This window comes from Leguminivora glycinivorella, chromosome 7, assembly GCF_023078275.1.
Source record: "Leguminivora glycinivorella isolate SPB_JAAS2020 chromosome 7, LegGlyc_1.1, whole genome shotgun sequence".
Classification (NCBI taxonomy): domain Eukaryota; kingdom Metazoa; phylum Arthropoda; class Insecta; order Lepidoptera; family Tortricidae; genus Leguminivora; species Leguminivora glycinivorella.
In genome coordinates, this window is record NC_062977.1 from 9695972 (window position 1) to 9720562 (window position 24591).

The following is a 24591-nucleotide window of genomic DNA, read 5'->3' on the forward strand; positions in this document are numbered from 1 at the left end:
AGGATGAAACTTTGGGACAATGTAGAGTTCATATCGGCGGTTAATATGTGCATATTTTCTAGTTCGGCCCATCGGCCAATTTTTTGCTATCAAGTGATGAAGGTGAAAAAAAAAGTGCTTACTTTCCTTAAATTCTCAAGGCTGATTTTTATATATGTGTTAGAGCACGTTGTTAGAAATAGGTTATCATCAATGCCAGACCGTTTCCGCCGGCCATAACTTTTACCAGACGCGACATAGTTGGCAAAAGACGACTCTAACTTACCTCATTTTCTCAAGCCTGATTTTGATATATGATACGCAGGGAGACCGTTTGTAAGCAGCCAGACCAATCGGATGGACCCAACCATCCGCCAGACCGACTTAAAGTTTCGATATGAGCATTAGTAGAATTGAAATATTCCGGGTCTATAAAAGCTAAAAACTTGAATTTTCTACATTAAGCTACGTGTATATTGTATACTTGACGTAATAAGCGACTTTCAAAAATTTTACTTCTAAGGAAATAAAAAAATGAAAGTTTATATGTGGTGCAAGATTAATTTTAAGCTATGAATTTTATTTACACTGCGTAAGTACATGTGTATTTTATTATAAATATAACTTTTACCAGACGCGACAAAGTTGGCAAAAAACGACTCTAACTTACCTCATTTTCTCAAGCCTGATTTTGATATATGATACGCAGGGACCTGTAACTAGACCGTTTGTAAACAGCCAGGGTGGCTAGCCGAATGGCACAATCGCTCACGAAACGCTCACGAAACGAAGCGCTAGTAGATATCTATCTCTATCGCGCTTGCGTATTGGCGCGACAGAGCCAGCGGCGTATCGCTTTCGTTTGGCGTCGGAGAAATGCCATTCGGCTACGGGGCCAGACCAATCGGATGGACCCAACCATCCGCCAGACCGACTTAAAGTTTCGATATGAGCATTAGTAGAATTGAAATATTCCGGGACTATAAAACCTAAAAACTTGAATTTTCTACATTAAGCTACGTGTATATTGTATACTTGACGTAATAAGCGACTTTCAAAAATTTTACTTCTAAGGAAATAAAAAAAATGAAAGTTTATATGTGGTGCAAGATTAATTTTAAGCTATGAATTTTATTTACACTGCGTAAGTACATGTGTATTTTATTATAAATATTACTTTTACCAGACGCGACAAAGTTGGCAAAAAACGACTCTAACTTACCTCATTTTCTCAAGCCTGATTTTGGTATATGATACGCAGGGACCTGTAACCGGACACCGGACCGTTTGTAAGCAGCCAGACCAATCGGATGGACCCAACCATCCGCCAGACCGACTTAAAGTTTCGATATGAGCATTAGTAGAATTGAAATATTCCGGGTCTATAAAAGCTAAAAAACTTGAATTTTCTACATTAAGCTACGTGTATATAGTATACTTGACGTAATAAGCGACTTTCAAAAATTTTACTTCTAAGGAAATAAAAAAATGAAAGTTTATATGTGGTGCAAGATTAATTTTAAGCTATGAATTTTATTTACACTGCGTAAGTACATGTGTATTTTATTATAAATATAACTTTTACCAGACGCGACAAAGTTGGCAAAAAACGACTCTAACTTACCTCATTTTCTCAAGCCTGATTTTGGTATATGATACGCAGGGACCTGTAACCAGACCGTTTGTAAGCAACCAGACCAATCGGATGGACCCAACCATCCGCCAGACCGACTTAAAGTTTCGATATGAGCATTAGTAGAATTGAAATATTCCGGGTCTATAAAAGCTAAAAACTTGAATTTTCTACATTAAGCTACGTGTATATTGTATACTTGACGTAATAAGTGACTTTCAAAAATTTTACTTCTAAGGAAATAAAAAAATGAAAGTTTATATGTGGTGCAAGATTAATTTTAAGCTATGAATTTTATTTACACTGCGTAAGTACATGTGTATTTTATTATAAATATAACTTTTACCAGACGCGACAAAGTTGGCAAAAAACGACTCTAACTTACCTCATTTTCTCAAGCCTGATTTTGGTATATGATACGCAGGGACCTGTAACCAGACCGTTTGTAAGCAGCCAGACCAATCGGATGGACCCAACCATCCGCCAGACCGACTTAAAGTTTCGATATGAGCATTAGTAGAATTGAAATATTCCGGGTCTATAAAAGCTAAAAACTTGAATTTTCTACATTAAGCTACGTGTATATTGTATACTTGACGTAATAAGCGACTTTCAAAAATTTTACTTCTAAGGAAATAAAAAAATGAAAGTTTATATGTGGTGCAAGATTAATTTTAAGCTATGAATTTTATTTACACTGCGTAAGTACATGTGTATTTTATTATAAATATAACTTTTACCAGACGCGACAAAGTTGGCAAAAAACGACTCTAACTTACCTCATTTTCTCAAGCCTGATTTTGATATATGATACGCAGGGACCTGTAACTAGACCATTTGTAAGCAGCCAGACCAATCGGATGAACCCAACCATCTGCCAGACCGACTTAAAGTTTCGATATGAGCATTAGTAGAATTGAAATATTCCGGGTCTATAAAAGCTAAAAACTTGAATTTTCTACATTAACCTACGTGTATATTGTATACTTGACGTAATAAGCGACTTTCAAAAATTTTACTTCTAAGGAAATAAAAAATGAAAGTTTATATGTGGTGCAAGATTAATTTCAATATTTCAATTCTACTAATGCTCATATCGAAACTTTAAGTCGGTCTGGCGGATGGTTGGGTCCATCCGATTGGTCTGGCTGCTTACAAACGGTCTAGTTACAGGTCCCTGCGTATCATATATCAAAATCAGGCTTGAGAAAATGAGGTAAGTTAGAGTCGTTTTTTGCCAACGTTGTCGCGTCTGGTAAAAGTTATATTTATAATAAAATACACATGTACTTACGCAGTGTAAATAAAATTCATAGCTTAAAATTAATCTTGCACCACATATAAACTTTCATTTTTTTATTTCCTTAGAAGTAAAATTTTTGAAAGTCGCTTATTACGTCAAGTATACAATATACACGTAGCTTAATGTAGAAAATTCAAGTTTTTAGCTTTTATAGACCCAGAATATTTCAATTCTACTAATGCTCATATCGAAACTTTAAGTCGGTCTGGCGGATGGTTGGGTTCATCCGATTGGTCTGGCTGCTTACAAACGGTCCGGTGTCCGGTTACAGGTCCCTGCGTATCATATACCAAAATCAGGCTTGAGAAAATGAGGTAAGTTAGAGTCGTTTTTTGCCAACTTTGTCGCGTCTGGTAAAAGTTATATTTATAATAAAATACACATGTACTTACGCAGCGTAAATAAAATTCACAGCTTAAAATTAATCTTGCACCACATATAAACTTTCATTTTTTTATTTCCTTAGAAGTAAAATTTTTGAAAGTCGTGTTACGTCAAGTATACAATATACACGAAGCTTAATGTAGAAAATTCAAGTTTTTAGCTTTTATAGACCCGGAATATTTCAATTCTACTAATGCTCATATCGAAACTTTAAGTCGGTCTGGCGGATGGTTGGGTCCATCCCATTGGTCTGGCTGCTTACAAACGGTCTAGTTACAGGTCCCTGCGTATCATATATCAAAATCAGGCTTGAGAAAATGAGGTAAGTTAGAGTCGTTTTTTGCCAACTTTGTCGCGTCTGGTAAAAGTTATATTTATAATAAAATACACATGTACTTACGCAGTGTAAATAAAATTCATAGCTTAAAATTAATCTTGCACCACATATAAACTTTCATTTTTTTATTTCCTTAAAAGTAAAATTTTTGAAAGTCGCTTATTACGTCAAGTATACAATATACACGTAGCTTAATGTAGAAAATTCAAGTTTTTAGCTTTTATAGACCCGGAATATTTCAATTCTACTAATGCTCATATCGAAACTTTAAGTCGGTCTGGCGGATGGTTGGGTCCATTCGATTGTTCTGGCTGCTTACAAACGGTCTAGTTGTAGGTCCCTGCGTATCATATATCAAAATCAGGCTTGAGAAAATGAGGTAAGTTAGAGTCGTTTTTTGCCAACTTTGTCGCGTCTGGTAAAAGTTATGGCCGGCGGAAACGGTCTGGCATTGATGATAACCAATTTCTAACAACGTGCTCTAACACATATATAAAAATCAGCCTTGAGAATTTAAGGAAAGTAAGCACTTTTTTTTTTCACCTTCATCACTTGATAGCAAAAAATTGGCCGATGGGCCGAACTAGAAAATATGCACACATTAAACGCCGACGTGAACTCTACATTGTCCCAAAGTTTCATCCTTGAGAATTTGAGGAAGGTCTGGCGGGCCTGGGCTCTTGATCTATTACTGACGAAAGTGACGAATGGGTGTCGAAAGCAGAATGGGACGAATTTAGCAACATAATAAAAAAAACAAATGGGACAATCCAAGAGGGTACTCTACCTATTAATCAATACACTTTGAGCTTACTAATACAAGTCACCCAAATATATGTACGATTAAATGGCTGCGGCTGCGTAACGTAACAACATGTGGGCAGGATTTGTATGTAAATGTATTGTAATGCCATTCTGAAAACGCGGTGAGGTGGTGACACACTAAGACAAGAAAGGAACTCCTTTTCCACTAGCAGTTGCATTATCACTGTTTAAAAGTTGGATGTAAATACGTTATGATTATTATTTTAAACCAGTTTAATCTGCGTTGTTTGCGTATAGCGTTATGTAATGTCTTATATTAGGTTAGGCACATTACGTGTAATGTTTTAGCCAATTATCTTTAATTTTCCGTTACTAATGTGGTTATTGATCGCTTCAATTGCCAGCGTTTTAACTGGATAATGGTTTTGTCTTATGATTGTTATTATTATAAAATTGTGTAACTATTATACGTGTTATTTTTTACGTCTGGTTAAAGTGTAATGCACTGAGAAAAAATACAACCAGTTTTCATGTTCTTTCAACAAGTTTTTTGGTTAAAATAGCGCCTACGTGCTCTTTGGTTCAAACAACAAGCTACTTGTCATTTGAATCGGCAATATATTTGAATCAACAAGTCGATTTTATAAAAACAACCTGACACATATTGTTTTAAACATACGTTTGGCTGATTCAAACGGATAAACCGCAACAAGTCGAACTTGTTAAATTCACAATGCAAATTTCTCTCAGATGTGTTATTGAGTACACACCTTTTTCAGGTATATGGGTTGTCCTGAAAAGAGACAAAATTCAGCAATTATATTCACGTCTATTAAAATCCTCAACCAATACGAGTATTCCATTGGTGTGGTAGACTGGTAGTGCAACGTCTGAGCTTGAACACACGATGAGGACAATACCTATTCAAAAATGCACAATGTAAGGAGCGGGCGAAAGAACGATGGAAGGCTCTGAACGAATTTTCTTTGCACACGAAGCCAAGGGCGATTTGCATTCCTATATGTGAGCATTTTCAGAATTTGGGTCCCCTCAATTAGCAAAAGTTGTTAACAAAAATTAACGCGCTGTCAGTTTTGTGACGACAAATTAAGCATAAAATCTGTCTAAAAATGTCCTTTTTTCACATTCTGAATGTAGATTATCGCTTAAAGTTTATGTAATTAACACAAAAACCATATTTTTTATTGAAATTTCATGCTTAATTATCGTCACAAAACTGACAGTGAGTTAATTTTTGTTAATAATTTTCGCTAATTGGGGGGTCCCAAATTCTGAAAATGCCCATGTTTACGATGTGCGCGAATATGACTGCCACATATAATGCTCGGTTGTAATAACGATGTGAACTGAGTGATCACTCGCAGTAGCATGATTCAGAGCTCCCGTGACGTCATCCCGCTCCAGGGCCGCGTACAAATTGATATTATCGAATTACTTCCAGCGGCCACTGGACGTTTATTGCGATTGTAGCACCATCGTATCAGTTTAAAAAATATAAAGTGCGGTTTATGTTTTTGTTCCGCTAAAATATTATTGGTTCTAATGTATACGCATCTGCCTATTGTATTTCTATAGATATCAGTAGGTAGATACGTCAGGCAAACCTAATAGAACATTAGCAAGTACCACCACGTTTGTTGAGATATTCAGGGCTTTAGTTAAATTGTTTTTTCAAGATTTGCGCTATTGAGAGTCAAATGTTAAAACCGTAAATGGCTCAGCAATCACGCAGCTGACGCAGCGTAATTGTCCAAAATTAAAACAGAAAAGTTATTTTCTTCATTTTTGTATCTCGGCATTGGCATTTGATAGTTTGTTAACAATTACTATAACAGGATATTCTATTACTAAAGTATCTACTATGCAGATAACTTTTGATATTAACTCGCGAATGTTGTTTTACAGGCTACGAGAACCAGGACTGGTTCATCCCATCGCCGGCGTTGCCAGTCAGCGACAACGACCTAGCACTCACTCCCGATCAGATCAGGGAGACGCTTAATTATTTCCGTAAGTACATACCCTTTTTATTCATTGGCCTATTAACATTGACTGATACGACAGGCCGTCTAGCCACGACTGTAATAGTTAACGCTTCGTATAGAGCGTATCGTGGTTATCTCTATTGCTCTTACGTACTGTCGTGTCGCGACAGATCCAGTTAGATATCGTTCGCCACGGAGGAGCGTCAACTATTGTCCGTTTGGCTAGAGGGTTAGGACAGATAGCTATCAGACTTAGAGCGATTGAGCGATTATTCAGTGGGATTCTGACCTGATACCCAAAAGTGAATAACCTACTGGTAATTTGGTAAGTTATTTTTTATAAACGTCAATGTGGAGAAGACTGGCAAATATTTTACTGATTTTCAAGACCATTCTTTATAGGGCATTAAACTTTTTTTATTGTATCTACTTCGTCCAGTTCGTCCAGACACGGACAGTGCAAGAGCCGGATGGGTGCGGGACTAAAGAGCGTATATTGTGTTCTTGTGTGTGTAATGTATTCGTAGGCGGAGACGGAGACTGTTTTACCTAGCTTATAGACCAGGGAGAAAATGCAGATGATTTAAAAGTAGTTTTACCGACTACTGAAGTATTCTAAAATTTAATCAGATAAGTACCTACTGTAATGTAATGAAAATTGCATGCATGTTATTGCTAGACCAAACCTCACTTAAGGCTGTAAAGTTGTTCGCCGTGACATAAGTAAGTTCAACACGCGAAGAAAGGACGTCATGAAATAATGGTCGAAATAAACTCTCCCATTTAACGAGTTACTAACACTGGTTGATAAAAATTAGTTCTCATTGGTAGTTAATCTTGTACCGAAGTCATTGCAATCCGTGTTTTGTAAATTAGCGTTATTGTTTAATAAATCAGTTCAACCGCAGAAACGTATACTTCCCAAGTATTTCATAAGCGGTAAAATATATTTCACAAAGCTACTCTTCTACCTCAATTTCAGTTTCAAAAATTGTAAATGTCGCAATATTAGTGTATTATTTCTTCCTTTCTTCGTTTGGGGGCTGTTAGAAAACGCCCCTTCGTTGTGAAACTTGATCCTGACGAAAGGTTTCACAGGGCGGGCTCGTTGTTGTGAAATCCGAATATAACATTGCGCAATTGCCCTTGTGCGTAGCTGTGTGAAAGGCCTGTCGCTAACTGGGATACCAAAGTGGGAAGAAAGTTCTTAATCATACCGATCATTGTCAACTTAGTGTTTAAAAATTTAGGCATACCTTTGTGGTCAAGTTAAGGAGCAGGAACAGGTTGCCAAGTACCTTCATATTTAATTGTTTAGATCGACACTGCTGTTTTTCTTATTTCAGTTCAGTTTAACAGCAGCCCTGTTTTACATTAATGTACTTTTATAATAGAAATTGTGTAATTCCATTAAAATACTTTGCCAATCCACATTTCTATGGCTATAAAGTTTGTTGTAAAATATACATACTGTGTCCCTAAGGTTGTATGCTTATGAAAATCATTGATATAATATATTTAAATCCAATTTCCTATTGAAATTACTATCTGAATCAATAACTGCAGACGACCTTTCGTAAATTCAATATCATTTTGATTGTTTTTATGCACTTATATTTGCATTGTGTAAGACAAATTTCCGCAACCTTGGCATTAATGAAAGTACGAGTATGTAGTATGTTCAGTTACTTCTTTAGGAGAATCCAAATATGGAGTACAAGTGGTAGTGATGCTATATAAGGCGAGTAAATTAAGGTAAATGTATGCCAAAAACAATGTATATCTCGCACAGTTTTAATCAGGCAGCTGCCTTATTACGCACATGCAATTACCATTCCACTTGTAGTACTTTTGGTAGTGGGGTCGTGTAGTAATCATTTTTATATGGCATTATACCATACAGTTCACCAAATCAGTTAGTCGTTTGGTAAGATCAGTTCGAAAGAACGTGCGGTATTGCCGTGTGAACGGGGTCTTACGTAACGCTATATTCTACGGGCGCGTTGTATGACAGCCGGCTTCGTACTGACTCCGACAACCGACCATTGTTAGACTTTATCTCGTCGCAACAAGTTCCACGAGCAGTCAGTTATCAGTGCTGATAGTACGCGTGCGCGGCGCGGGAGGCGCGCGGCGCCCACTGTGCCGGGCGCGCCGGACCGCGCGCCACGCGTACCGCCACCGTCGCCGATCAATACCGCGCTGCAACGCCCGCACCTAAATATCCACCGGTTAGCTGCACCCGATGCACTCAAACGCGTTTCCGACAATCCTAATACTCGCATGAGCTGTCAACTCCTTATCGATTAGGCTCTACCGTCCGGGCTTTTCTTTGCCATTGAATCCATCCCGTGATTGAGATTTTATTTTCTTACATACGGTATTGATAGTATTATAATGTAGATCTCGACGCGCATCGATTAAGGGTTGCGAGGAGACGCCGCCGCGCAACAGCTGCCGCCGTCTGTTGTCTTGAACGTGAGGGCCTTTAACGTTACTATTGCCTGACTATATTTATGTAATATAAACTATAAAATAAAAATATACTCATATGTATGTAATTATATTACAAAATACGTAACTGGTTTGTTTGCTTCACTTTAAACCATATCTGTTTACGAATATTTTTACTATGACCGAGCAATATCTTTGAGGTCTAGTTACTCAGTATATGTATTACCTTAATATATCACATAACGTAATATGTTAATTGTTACAGTTACAATGTAGTTTGGTGTGTGTTCAAGTGAAGTAGCGTAGTTTTAAAATATATATAGTGAATTGCATGTGGTTATTATGAATTTATGACATTAGGAAAACACCGATAATAAGTTACTTACTATTTTGACTGCTGTTATACCATTTACATAGGTATCTAATTTGTTACATGAATAATTTTCACAAAATTTGTAAAAAAATGCGCGTCTTTAAATATGAATAAATTATTCAGTAACTTTAAGGTTAAACTGAAGTGGTTGATTCTACTAGTTTCTAGCATAATATTATGCATTATGCAGATGTCTCTATGAGGGTGGAAGATATAAGTAAAATCCAGAATTACAGAGTAGGTATGTACAAAACGAGATGCTGAATTAATTTAAACAAGTCTTACAACTCCAATATATTTATCGGTTTGATGTCATAAAACTCATAAAATTTAATTCATTAATGATTCGATATGGCTGTTGTTATCCTGTTAGAGCTGCTGAATACATATCAAGAGCCGAAGAAAGATATGATACGTAGAAGCGTAGAAGAGATAACCAAACAAAGACCCGACGTACGGTTGCATGTATCCCTAATGGTAGCATGACTAATACTAATGTTTTCGGGAAAATACGACGGTAGAGGATTACGTATTACATCTGTACCCTTTTGGCGTGTGTCAGAACAACAACGTCTTAAATTAAACGTTTCCCAAGTTTCCCAATTTCTTCATGCTGTTTTTTTTTTCTCAGACGATAAATATTCAATTTAACTAAGTACCTATGATGTCTATAATGAAAATTATACACATATGAAAACCTTGTAAACTTTACTATTATAGTATTTTATGCAACAGGCGTTTAAAGGAGGTCAAAAAAGACGAGTGGAGTGGGTAACAATTTGAGGCGAAGCCGAAAATTGTTAAAAAAGACGCCATTAGAATTTATTGACTCAGTTAAACACCGTTGCATACAATACTTTTTCTACGACCATGCACTTAGGTGTTAATAGTTTTCTAGAATAGCTTTCGTGAAATTCACACTGTTTTCTGTATTTTGCACTGCCAGCGCAGCTGCCTAAAGCCATCCCCCGCCGGCTTACCGCGCACGCGCGCAGTATCGTTATAACAACGCGTTGCCATGGTTACAGAGCCAAACAATGCGTTTTCAATTTTTTCGTTACTGCGCGCGTGCGCCGACGCTGCGGGCTCTAGGCTTTGGGGAATAGACTTTTATGTAGGGTTTTAAAGATCTATGCAAGACTCTGTAAATGACGAATAACAGTTCGGGAATAGAAAAAGTTAATAACACTTTTACGTTTCATACCAAATTCTAATCAAGTTTATAAAATGTCTTATGTAACTCTCAGAAGAGTTTCACTGAATTGTTAATTCAAAAACATAATTCTAAAACCAGATGCTGCCCTTTGCAATTGACCTTCTATAAATAAATTCCTCGTGCAGTTCAATAAAACGCCTACTTTCTAGTTAATCGCGTTTGATGCGCTTACATGACCTATATTACGTTTTATTTTTAGACAGGATTATTTTTACCCTCGTAATTACTACGTACTATTTTAGTGTTATCACGTTTGTCAGTTCGCCAAATTCCCCGCGAATAGCGTTCATTGCAGTTCAATTATATGTAAGGTTGAAGGCCAATGTTACTAAAATAGTATCGGCAATAGTATACGCACTCGTGAGATTTCGTTTTTTAAAAGTTATACAAGCTTTATAAACCTGGGCGGTTTTGGAACGGTTGTTGAATGTCATTGTTTTGAAACGATTGATGATGGATGCTGTGGAAGTAGGAAGTTTTCTCAGCGAACGCCAAGTTTATTTTTGTTGAGGGTGTTAATGAATATTGCGTGAAGAACTGGGCGTCAGTTCGAACGTCTTAAGTATATTGAAGATAAAGATGAAAGACTTGTTTACGATGTCACAAAGATGTGCAGAACATTAAATATGCATCACGACATAGATCCGACTCAGTCAAGCCGCCACCGCTGGTTTTCCGTAGTGCACATTTGCTGCCATACTACTGGTGCCGTAGCCGAATGGCATTTCTGCAACGCGAAACGAAAACGAAACGCCGCGAAAGGTAGTCTGGCTCTGTCGCGCCAATACGCCAGAGCGATAGAGATAGATGTCTACGATCGTGAGCGTTTCGTGAGCGTTTGTGCCATTCGGCTACGTACCCTGGCCCCGTAGCCGAATGGCATTTCTCCGACGCCAAACGAAAACGAAACGTAGTCCGGCTCTGTCGCGCCATTCGGCTCTACGTAGCGCTTCGTTTCGGAGCGTTTCGTGATTTATTCGGCTACGCAAGACAAAAGTTTGGATTTTTTTTCGGGTAATATATAACCGCAAATATCACGCACGCAAACGCACAAATTTGGCGGAAAATTAGTCGTTATGAGCCACATTCGCCAACTAATGTACTTACACATTTTTCCCATTTCCTACAATTATTTAATTTTAGTTGAATGAATGGTATATTCATGATTGAAGGTTAAGGTTAATGACCGTTTTCACATGGGTAGTTTGTGATGACTTTTAACTATTCATTATGGCAAACTAGTTGCGAGTTAAGTAAATGATTCGCTTCCTGGTACAGAATCTATTATATTTCTACTTCCTACAGTGAAAAGTTAAGCAAGATTTTATTGGAATGTAATATTGTAGTGGTTTAAGGTAGCTACAAAGTAAACAAAGTAAGAAGTGATTGACCTTCCCAGTCTTGCCTTAATAGCTATCCATCTGACATATCCCTGAGATGGTGTCATAAAAAGATAAACATGATAAAAAATTACATTACAATCTTCGCCATCGGAACCTGGGTGCGTAGCCGAATGGCACAAACGCTCACGAAAGGCTCACGAAACGAAACGCTAGTAGACATCTATCCCTATCGCTCTTGCGTATTGGCGCGACAGAGCCAGGCTACGTTTCGTTTTCGTTTGGCGTCGGAGAAATGCCATTCGGCTACGGGGCCTGTTAAGCTTAGTAAATGCAATTGCAAATTCTACATCAGGCAAGCAAAACCTGTCTTAATTATATTGTAGATATATTGGACTCAGTCTAGTACTTTCAAATGCTAATTGCTGAAGCAAGAACTAACTTCAGCGCATTAATAATTCATAGTTCACTTGACTGCGGGCAGGTTGACTAGTAGCCGGGCTCCAATCCCTGACGACCTGTCTTACGTATAAAAGGAGACAAGTAGAAAAAAAGACAACCTAACTTGCATTTTGTTGCAGATAGGTACGTGATAAGAAAAACCGGCCAAGAGCGTGTCGGGCCACGCTCAGTGTAGGGTTCCGTAGTTTTCCGTATTTTTCTCAAAAACTACTGATCCTATCAAGTACAAAACAATTTTCCTAGAAAGTCTTTATAAAGTTCTACTTTTGTGATTTTTTTCATATTTTTTAAACATATGGTTCAAAAGTTAGAGGGGGGGGACGCACTTTTTTTTCCTTTAGGAGCGATTATTTCCGAAAATATTAAACGATCGACGAATAAAAACGATCTTAGCAAACCCTTATTCATTTTTAAATACCTATCCAACAATATATCACACGTTGGGGTTGGAATGAAAAAAAAAAATCAGCCGCCACTTTACATGGTGGGGGGGGGGGGGTACCCTAATAAAACATTTTTTTCCATTTTTTATTTTTGCACTTTGTTGGCGTGATTGATATACATATTGGTACCAAATTTCAGCTTTCTAGTGCTTACGGTTACTGAGATTATCCGCGGACGGACGGACGGACGGACAGACAGACATGGCGAAACTATAAGGGTTCCTAGTTGACTACGGAACCCTAATTAAACTTGATGGCATCACTTACAGAGATATCAGGCATTTCATTTCAACTTTTGGAAACTAGTTGCTAAACTATTTTGTCTATCTAAGAGAGCTAGTCAGCTGCCGTTAGACATCTAACCGTCTGTGGCATGGTCTAAGATCAATACGGATAAATATGGCTGCGCAACGGGATAAGTAAGTGTGGCTGGGCTTCCTCTTAATTTCTCACAACTAAATGTCACATTACATACCTGCCATACTTTCATTATTGACCATACAATACAATATTTATGATTTTGCCATGCCACTTAGTATGTAGATTAGCAGTCTTTATAATTTAGTTGCTGGTTGTAGGTATGACATGCGCGGTGGCCGTGTTATGCCAACAGTTTGGCATGTCAAGTTACATTATCGCGATTCGATTCGTACCGCCCGTTACTTATACCCAGTTATTGTTATGGCTCGCGCGGAAGTGGACGTGGGCTCGCGCGTGGTCAAAATGTAAATCGCTCGTGTGTCTATCGCGTGCTGCTCGCTGCAGACGCCTGCACTTGATCGTGAAAGTTACTGGCCTCAAATGCCGAGACCGTTACTAAAAGAAATCGCCTTGTTTTAACTTACAGATGTGTCTTACCGGTGGATTTGTGTTCAGCTACTGAAGTTTTGTGGTTCATGTGAACTTGAGTGGTGACCGATAAGTGATAACCTCTTGCTGTGTTGTCGTCATCGAGAACTGTCAGTTCTATTTTGTTAATTGAGGATGATATTCTGTTTGAAAAAGTGTATAGGTATAACCCGCTTTACGCACGGATGAGTCATAACGTGATGAGTTTCATGACCGTAATGCTAATCGATTTAGTGTAGAACGACCGTAGAATTATGAGTAAAGTTAAAAAGATTAAAACAACGTGAAAAACAAATTTCAACTACCCTCTTTTTTTGTCTTCAAAGTATCTATCTATTTTTTGTTTTATAATACCAAAATCTCGAAAAATTGTGACTAGTAGGTATTTTTTGAAGCAATACCTATGTTTTTTTAATTATGTGAAATAATGTCTTATGATATCATAAAGTTTCAAAATGTCAAATACCACCGGCATAAATAATTACTTTTATATGAGTATTAAAATTAAAATTACTGTCACTACGTGCGCTAAAATCACCGCTCTGCCGTAGCGTGGAACCAGACTAGCGTCAAATCAATTGGATATTATTTCAAGCGATTACACGAACCAATTTATTTTCTAATCTCCAAATATTTCTACACCCTTATCCGTATTATTTTCTCAGCGAAATGGAGGAATATGGGTCAAGGTTGCTATCATGTCGTAACCTTGATAAAATGCGAGGCGATTTAAGGAAATGGTGGGAGCCGGGGGAAAACTCACTCTGTTGCCTTTCTTTCTGCGTAGTAGCGAGACACAGTCTGCCTCTTTTATTATTCGTGTTTACTTAGCGCTGCCACAGAATTAATGAATATTAACCAAGGAAAGAACTACAAGTTCTTAGTAAGACTTTGCCGTGACGCTTATGAAAAAATCACGACGCGAGCAACTGAAGGTCAAGTTTTTCTAATGCCGAGGAAAAATGGTTCGACGACAGTTACAATACTAGGATTATCTAGAATCACGCTATCGTAAATCTAAGTAATGTTTTTGAGTAAACTTTAAATGGCACCGACTGCTATTTATTAACTTAAGCCGTCTAGTTTTGCAACGACCTATCACGATATTTAAATGGAGTTCAAACGCTTGGCTTGCCCAAGCGAATGTACGGAGATAACTTGATAAGGTCACTGAAAGGGAGTGCTAGGATTTTATTATATTATAAAGGTTAAACCTTCAAGGGTCCAATCGACGGGAATTCAAAGGTTAAGAGGTAGATAAATATTATAAAGCATATCTCATAAAATATCTCCGGCAAGTGTTTGGAGAGGTTTTTGCGGCAACGTAATACATATAAGTAGCTCCATCTAGCCTAGCAGCTGGTTAATTTGGTATTCGCGTACTCGTATGTGAAAGGTCCCATAGACTGGAACTAGACAAGCGCAGTGCGCAAGGCTGCGTGACGTCACAGTGAATCACGTGCACGCGTCGTCAACCTTATAGGCCCAGCTTTGCCAATTTCATGGGCAATCCGTGTTGTGCAAAAACTTTACGGTGGCCATTGCAATGGCTATTGTTGTCTCAAGTAAATATACCTACTTTTGATTTTCCCACGTATCCGTTACCCTGTACCTACGGATTCGGTAGGATACGGATACTTTTGGAATATAGGACTGTTGTCTTTTCCCTAAAACTACATTAATAGTTATCAATAAAAATCGTTATTTTCATTAAAGCAAAATAATTTTCTTAATATATTAATTGATTCACTTATTTAAGTACTTTGTCGTTAGTTATGTACTTCTTTATTCATAAGTCAGTAATATGCAGTAATATAAAATTTATCGGGTAAATCAAAACTGCAATTAAAAGTAGGGTAATTTTATTTAACTGAACAACTTAGGAGGTTATCCATCATTAGTGTAAGTAGAAAACAGGGGTACGGCAAAAAATCTCTGTTATTCCGATACACATAGGTACGTGTCATGCCATCACGACACTGATAATTTCATGAAAATCCATTCCACCTTACCCCAACGCACCCTAGTAGGTTTGTTAGATAATTTTTCATTTGGTCAGCTGTACAGAGCCTGTACTAGGTAGGTACAGACTTCACGGCCATGATTCTTGGTAATGTGTCGGACACGACTCTTGAACATATTTTACAAATATTAAACGCTTCTACAAGTTTAATATTTGTACTACTATTCACTGATGTTCTGGACAAAATACGTCATTAAGTTAATCACTAAGCATTTTAGCTGTCCATGAAACTAACAAATTGTCTTCTTTGCAATTAGTTTTGAGTAGGAAGACGTAGAAAATTTTAATTACTTCCACAAATTACTTTACATCTTGACGAATAATTTGCTCGTATTGGAAATTTTTAGGATTAAATAAAAGTAAACCTTATGTAAGTAAATAAGAATGCGCGTAATTTATAAATAAAGAAAATTTATAAGTACAAATATTAAAAGGATAGGAATTAATAATAAACAAGATATTTCACCTGCATATCCTATATTTCATGGTCATGTCGGGAATGTTTATTAATTTTCTATTGTTGAATGTGATGTTTTAAATTATAAGCTTGTAAGTTACTCAATTAATACTCACTCAATGCATTTGGGTCCGGTACCCAAATGAAAGATTACCGATACCGTACCATTGATAACTATATCTTTTAATTTACCTATACTAGGCTAAATACGTAATCAACAAATTCAATAATAGTTAATAAAATAATTCCACGCCAAAGTTAAAGTATGGGTGTAAATCATAGTTTACGTTTACAGTAAAATTTCATTATGACAGTTATCAAAATAAAATGCAGTGTGCTGGTAATTTAATCTGACCACTTTCATTATAACGTGGGCGAGTGCTGGCGCGCCTTGCTTTGCCCTCATTGTACACGAAATCAATACTATGCTTTTAAATTTTGACGAATTACACTGTATTCTAATAACATTTAGTGAAGACACGTCTACGCTTTTAATTATCTTATCAGTGTCATTCATGATTAACACGTTAGTACCGTTTTAAAATATGTTAGCTATTACGTTACCTGCGGCTCAGTGCGGTTTCTGTTTTAGTGCAACTATTTATACGCCCATCGTTGGACGTCAGACGGCCTTTGAAATCATATAGGGCGGACGTTTTCCAGGCGGTATTTCCAGCCATATACTTTTAGTCGGGCGTGAATATGAATCCGCGTTTGACTTGCACAGCCACAAAGTTATTATTGAGAGACAGACAGTGAGAGTTGATTAGTGTACCCAGTGTGAGACTGAAAGTGAATGGGTCGGTGAAGGCAGCCCCCGATGGTCGGATTGGGGGCCCGTCACGGCGGAGGGCTCTGAGGGCGCGGGGTGCGCGGGCGCGCGCGCCTCGCCGCCGCCCGGCTTCGACCGCGAGCTCTTCCAGGAGCTCAGCTTCCTGCCCGACGTCGAGCTGCGAGAGTGCCTCGGCGAGTACCCGGACTTCCTCTACCACGTGGCGAGGGACAGGTTCGGGAGGCTCTACTTCCGCGTGATCAGGACCTTGCTCCTTGACCGAGGTATGAGCAACATCCTCGGCGCACATAGCTCATATACCACCCGCATTACGATATCGCTTTTTCATTTTTGCTATCAGTAATAGTGGAATAAGACAGTCATGTCTATGACATGGGGTTCTTCAAGAAGCAGATATATAGGGGTTCTCAGAGATCGGCAACGTATGTGGCTGCCCTGGTGTTGGTTAGGTATGTTATATATCCATGGGTGGCAAATTGGCAATGACTGTTTTCATCAGGCGGTCGTGGTACATTTCAAAATTAGTTCATATACCTAATTTATTTTAAGAACCATATCGTGAAGCATCGTTCACATGCATTTTCATTCGCTTCTTCGTGCTCATCAGAACACGGTTAAAATGCTTTATCATTTTAACGCTTTCAATCATTTTAATGCCGCAAGCACAATGTCGCTGCTTATAAAGGATGTTTTATATGTGTAATTACACTAATTACCTTGACCGACTATCTTATTTGTTCGGGTTCAGTTAGATTGATAGGCTACGTGATAACGTCGTCTATAAAGTAAAGACATACTTATATTACATCACTGCCATTTAATTATACCATATAATCACTGTCGTATGTAAGTACTTGTTTGAATTACATGACAACATTTTACGTGTACTGACTCGAATACGGGAAATGGTGGGTAAAAAGTGTGTGTTTGCGTCGTGTGAGACAGCAGTGCATCACAATCGATATCCGTTGTAATCTCGAGTTAAGTAACAATGAGAAAAACCACATCCATCCACCATTCAATACCCTCGTTATTGTGTTCCCATACTTAGAAAGCAAGATTGCTACCTTTTTCGTTTTAAAATAAATATATATTGCACTTTTTCTTGCGGAAAGACATTGCAAAACTTTTATTTTCTGTTAACGAATATACCTAATAATTACGTACAATCAGTGTTTACCTGCTTTACAAATGGATTAACTCACTTAACGAATTTTACCCGTTTTTAATCAAAGTTTATCATTCGACATAGGTACTATTTAGGCATGATTGAAAACAAAGCGTAATAAGAGTAAGTGTAAATTTACTGAAGGTAGCTTTTTATCAGTACTATTATGCACTCAAGTACTTGTCTACTTCATCGTCTGTTGTCTCTTTTGCTGGTTGCTTGAGTTTTCTCACATGTGTAAACAATCGAGTACAACAGTTTGTTTTGCTCGCCCTCCGCAGCGGCAGCCTGGCGTAGTCGCCAGCTCGTTCGGTCGCCCCGCGCTAGTGTTTGTCGCTACGGATTCCATATCGATGAAACACCTCCAATAGTTCCGAACATCGCGGATAATGTAACTGTGTAGTGCTCTAGTGCATCGCCCCACTAAACCGTTTCAATGAATAATATGCCACGCGACGATCTTGATAATTATGGTTAGTAATAGCGTGTCAATTTATTTATATCGAAATTTAAATATTTTTTTTATCATATCTTATCTATCGATGCCGGTTAGCTAGCCATGAAAAATCCATCGTCATTCAGTGTTTACGCTTGCGTGCGTTTCACTGGTAAAAAGTACGCGCCGTTTTGGGACAATATTATTGTGATCTTGGTTTGTTTTGCTTTTTTATCGGATGAAGGATTGTGACAGTTTACTATCCTGTCTTCAATAGTTGTTAGTGCTAATAACGGTGAAGTTATGAGCGGTAAGATTTTAAAAGTGTTTTGAATAAGTTTCGATAAAGTATGAAGTAATATATTATATATGAATCTAATAAATAACATTAGTGGATATTGATTGTTCGACGAGTATTATCAATATTCAATAGGTAGATAAATAAAATATTGGCAAAGCATTCATAGAATGCGTGATTATGAATTCATTATTTCATAAAATATAAACATAATTATTCGCTTGATTACACCAGTTTTCACATTTCCCAATGCATTGATTAATATATTGTGTAAAATGTAATTGTTCATTGTAGGCGATGTATAATATTAATATGTATATAATACATATAGACGTTAGTGAAATGTTTTATATAATTTTATATTTATAAATTACTAAAACAAGGAATAAAGAAATCTGATCTAATCTTAAATCTTACACTCGAAAATAATGATTTCTTTGACGTTATTTTTTTATTTCTATGAATATTGTTAAAGTAAGGGGAAACGTTATACTCGTGCAACTAAAATTAAAATGTACCTTTGTCCACAGTTCTATGCAGCAACAGGGTGAGCCAAATGACAAAAACCTACAATGACATCGAAGCAGTAACACGGCTCTTGGAAGAAGTAAGTGCCCATTGTTTTCAGAGTCTTTTCATGCTATAATTGTTATGTGTACTTATACTACTTATGCATGTTTCAAGTAGGTAGGTGTTAACAGTTTTCACTTACGGACTGAATGTGCTTGGTAAAACTAAGTATTTTCTGTACTACGATATAGTTTGGAGTAATGTAAGTTTCTAAAAGGCCCTGGTTATGAGTATGTTGCTGTTCTACCGAACATTTTACCAGATTTGGTCCCCTAGTGGTAAATTACCTTTTTTTGCGCAGCAAGGTTTACTTAGACTAGTTTTCTTCCAAAAGATTCGAGACAGAAGGCAAAACAGTTCCAAACTTCTAAGTTTCCAACCTCGTTTTTATTACATTTTGCTAATGAGAACTGTAAATATAAACGCCAAGAATCAGTTATAATGTGTTTAGGTATATCCTGGATTAGTATATTTAGTATTGATACAATATTTATTTATTATTTATTTATTCATACAAATTAAACATCATCCTACTACCGCGGCTCATGAGAGCCTGGGGTCCGCTTTGACAACTAATCCCAAGATTTGGCGTAGACACTAGTTCTAACGAAAGCGACTGCCATCTGACCTTCCAACCCGAAGGGTAACTAGGCCTTATTGGAATTAGTCCGGTTTCCTCATGATGTTTTCCTTTACCGAAAAGCGAGTGGCAAATATCAAACGACATTTCGCACAAAGTTCCGAAAAACTCATTGATACGAGCCGGGGTTCGGACCCGCGACCTCCGGATTGAAAGTTGCACGCTCTTACCGCTAGGCCACCAGCGTTTCCAAAAATGAATTAAATGTAGTAAACAGACTTTTGTAAAGTATGTAAAATATGTATGTATTTAAAAAAAATATTCTGGATTTCCACTAGAATTGTACTATTTCCTATAAAGCTGTTGAAGATATCGGACATTGTTTTCAGGTCCTTCGGTCGAATTCTATTAAAGTCTGATCGGGTCCATCCAAGTCCGGTGATTGCGGTGGCCGAATCATGTACACCTTGCCGTTCTTTATGAGCTGTGTAACTTCTTTACTGAGTGTTTTCGATGGTATGTTTGCAAATAAATCCGGTACTATCAAACGCTGCAATATGGATGAGCGAGTATTTTATCAATGAATGTCATCACAGTGCATAGACTGCCATCTCTCGACACAGGCTTAAAACTTTTGAACCTCAGTTTTGACAATTTGGGCCTTATTCTTAGCTTGATATGTTTTAAAATGTCAAATATTTATATTAGCGCCATCTAGCCGAGCGTACCCCAAAGGTGTATCGCCATCTAGCTCACCGGACCTTTTTCTGTATAGTTTTGGGGTACGTTTTTTTCTTAGACTTTATCGGTCTATACGAAGTTATATAGGTCTTTGATAAAACAAAAAATTGTGTATAATTTTTGTCTCTGACTTAAAATTTTTGACAAAGGTAAAACACGATTCTCTCTTGACCGATATTAACCACACTCATGTTCGTCATATCTTCTAATATCAGCACATGCCAACGTTCCAAATTCCAATTACGGCCAGTTTGATAGTTATCCGAATAATTACTGCGATACAGACTGGCAATGATTGATGCGATTAAACAGTCTTTTTGATGCTAAAACTGCAGTATAATAAAAAAAAAATTATACCACGTCGGTGGCAAACAGGTATACGGTCCGCCTGATGGAGAGTGGTCACCGTAACCTATGGACGCCTGCAACTCAAAGGGTGTCACATGCGCGTTGCCGACCCATTAGAAACTCGTACACTCCTTTTTTGAAGAACCCTATACTGTAGTTCATCGGGAATACCTCGGCATGAGCTCATTCCACAGCCGGAGCGTCCGCAGGAGGAAATTCGTCTAAAATCGCGCGGTACGCGACCATTTTAGGTAGCAAGGTGTGGATGAGCGCCCTGTCGATGGCGAGCGGTACGATGATGAAAAATGATATTTAGTCTCAAATGAGTTTATTTTTTTATAATATCCTCTTAAGACTCACAGTCCTAATACCCTACACTCAAATATGAACATTTTGAAATGTAATATATGGAGTTGCATTGTTTTGTTTACTTCAATGTTACAAAACAAATCAAGTTTGATTTCTGTCTGCTCATTCTTTTTGTATGGCGATTGGCGAGGTTAAAAGAACAATTTGACCTTCTTTTTCTGATGTTTAACGACACTTTGTTACTACTCTCAATTGCTTATTCTATCTCTAAAATACTTTATCCATTTTAGCTTAATCTGAATAACCTAGAAAAGTGGTGAAATTTCAAACCACAATATTATTGTCATTGCATCCAAATGCCATTGGCATTGAAGCTATACGCAATGTGGCTGTATCGAGAAATACATAATGAAGTGAATCATTGCAGCGTGCCTGTAATCCGATAAATTATCCATTATCCCCCGGGGTGCGGGTAATTTATTCTGTGCCCAACTAAATGGTGCGGCAAAACGGTTAAACCCAGATTTGATGGAAAACCCAAATTAAATTCTGAATTGGTTTACCGCGGTGACAATATGGCCTGGCTTCATTGTGTGAGGTTGTGGCTTTGGGTGCCAAATGAACTGTCTTACATACATATAGCTATAATAGCTTTAGCAGAAATGCCCCTTATATTGCGATATTTTTTTACAATGCATGCCCTAAAGAATTACAGTGACACAAACCCAAAAATATACTGAAAAGATATCAGGATAATGTTGATGTCGACTTGCGTCTGAAACTCCCATACAAAACATATTGTAAAGAAATATTAAATTCATGTTACTTACTGGATTTCTGTTTGTTCGCATAAAGATTAATTAAAAAAATATATGGTCCAGATATTGTATGGGAAATACAAACTGCTGTTACGGAAGTGACGATGTGTGACGAAAGTCGTAAAATAAGGAGCACCTTAAACCTTAATGATCATTGAAAATGAGTTCATTTTTGTAGTTGTTGACTTTTTCTATTTTGTTACAGAAAGAGAAAGACTTAGAGTTAACAGCCCGCATCGGAAAGGAGTTGCTGGCCACAAATGGCATTCTAGAAGCGCGGGTCAACTCTCTCGAAGGCGAACTGCGGAGCGCCAGAGACCACATCACACAGCTGAGGCACGACCTCACTGCAAAGACTGATTTACTGCAGGTATTTTTCATAATTTTACTACCCTGTGTCCTCTAATTAATGATCCACATTAATGAACTGGTTCGATATTTAGAGCGATATGTATAAGGAATGAGTTACAAACGATATAAGGTATAGCTGGACATACCCGACTGGGAGGCGATTGTAACTCATCATCCTCCTTGCGTTATCCCGGCATTTGCCACGGCTCATGGGAGCCTGGGGTCCGCTTTGACAACTAATCCCATGATTTGGCGTAGGCACTAGTTTTTACGAAAGCGGCTGCCATCTGACCTTCCAACCCGACGGGTAACTAGGCCTTATTGGAATTAGTCCTGTTTCCTAACGATGTTTTCCTTCCCCGAAAACCGACTGGCAAATTTCAAATGAAATTTCGCACATAAGTTTCGAAAAACTCATTGGTACGAGCCGGGGTTCGAACCCGCGACCTCCGGATCGTAAGTCGCACGCTCTTACCACTAGGCCACTAGCGCTTCGGGAGGCAATTGTAACTGATCCATTTTTTCTCTTATTACACTATTAAGTTGAGTTCAACATGTATCCATTAAACACGTGTGCCATATACAAGGTGCTCGCGAGGAACCCGCATAACTTGAACCACGCGTTTCTGAGGCAAAAAGAAAGAAAAAATGTTATATGAATTTTAAAATTTTTCGCCAAAAAAAAAAAATTTTTTTTTTTTTTTTTTTACTTTTTTGGACGTATTTTCACATAAAAAAATTTTTTTATCCATAAAGTTGGCAATCAAAATGAGTTCCTTCATTTATTTTTCTAAAAACCAAATTATTTGGAAGTTTTTCTTGTCACATTTTGACATATATCAATGACTACTGTGAGACTATACTCCACAATTGCGCATCAGCGCCGTTAAGAAACCTTTTCTACTGAGTAACAATACGGAAATGTTTTTTTTTTTAAATTGGCAATAACTCTGAAACTAGATGAAATCTAGAAAAGTTTATATGACATTTTAGTCTTAAAATGTGACCAAGAATATGCCGTTAAAGTTTTATGGGTTCCTCGCGAGCACCTTGTATAACCGGTGTACACTCTATTTAAAAATGCAAACATTGTAAAACATGAAAAAAAAATATCAGTTGCAATTGTCCCCCAGTCGAAATTGTCCCACTGTACCTTAGAATCATATTCCGTTGTATTTGCTGAAAAACTGATGGACTGATCAACTTTACTCAGTTGTGAACTATGACACCCCATTATAGTGCTGTGCTGTAGTGGTGGTTGTTTTAATAATAGTTTTGTTAATGATTTATTTATTAATATTATATAAAGCCATGATTATTAAGGCGCAGGTTTTCAACGTTTAAGTTAAACAAGGTTAAATTACACACTTAGGGGGGTGGACACACCTTAGACTCATAACATGACGTGCCTCGCGTGCACTACCCCACGCTTCAAACGCTTAGTCATAAATAGTTATACGTCCAGATTTAAATCACATTTCTTTATGTTTATATACAAATGATTACATTTCATGCATCATCGCGTACAGTTTATAAACGTTCATAATTTGTTTATACTTACACCTTTTTCATGAGGTAATTCGTGTTAGTCCGTTAGTATAGAATAGAACATGCCACAGAGTAATAAAATCCAGGAGCAGTTTCCGCGAACGGTTGATGTCATGTTGTTGACATAGTTTGACTGTTGTAAATTTGTAATTTTCGTGTATTTTTCACACGTTATAGACGACTATTGTTTAGCGTTCTCTTTTTATAATCTGGGTTTAAAATGACTTCCGCTGAACACCGTAAACAATTGCGTGTGTGGCGCTGATATGTAATTATAGATCGGGCAATTCCGTAGGTAGTGTTGTATGTAATTTCATAATTAAGTTATTAAAAGACAGTCACGAAGAAATCGATTATAGCACGGTTTAAGCACTGTAATCTTTAGTATTTATATTTTTTCTTGGTGAAATGAATGATAAGTTTTTTTAGAAGTCGAATATTAAGTAAACTGATCTAATTTTGATAATATGATATTCGGCAATTGAAGAATTCATTAGTAAAAACGTGTAAACATGCTTATAAAGATTTTCTTTAAACATTGTCAGAAACACTGAATTACATATTATTGTCCCGGTGCTGTAAGTTCACATTTTTGACACATGACAGC

At 37.4% G+C, this 24591-nt stretch overlaps 1 protein-coding gene across 6 annotated transcripts in view; it reads left to right on the forward strand.

Moving 5' to 3' along the window:
- LOC125227777 (trafficking kinesin-binding protein milt) overlaps positions 1-24591 on the forward strand; it is an 84388-nt gene that overhangs the window by 34410 nt on the left and 25387 nt on the right. For 2 of the 6 annotated variants that reach the window (XM_048132109.1, XM_048132104.1), the window contains exons 3-5: positions 6328-6432; positions 19250-19326; positions 22291-22455. In XM_048132109.1, coding sequence (XP_047988066.1) covers positions 19276-19326; positions 22291-22455 — 216 coding nt within the window. In that variant the 5' untranslated portion in view covers positions 6328-6432; positions 19250-19275. Of the gene's footprint in view, positions 1-6327; positions 6433-8557; positions 8886-16827; positions 17081-18284; positions 18459-18712; positions 18732-19249; positions 19327-22290; positions 22456-24591 lie in introns of those variants that run through there. The other 4 variants (XM_048132108.1, XM_048132110.1, XM_048132106.1 and 1 more) reach the window with 4 other exon arrangements.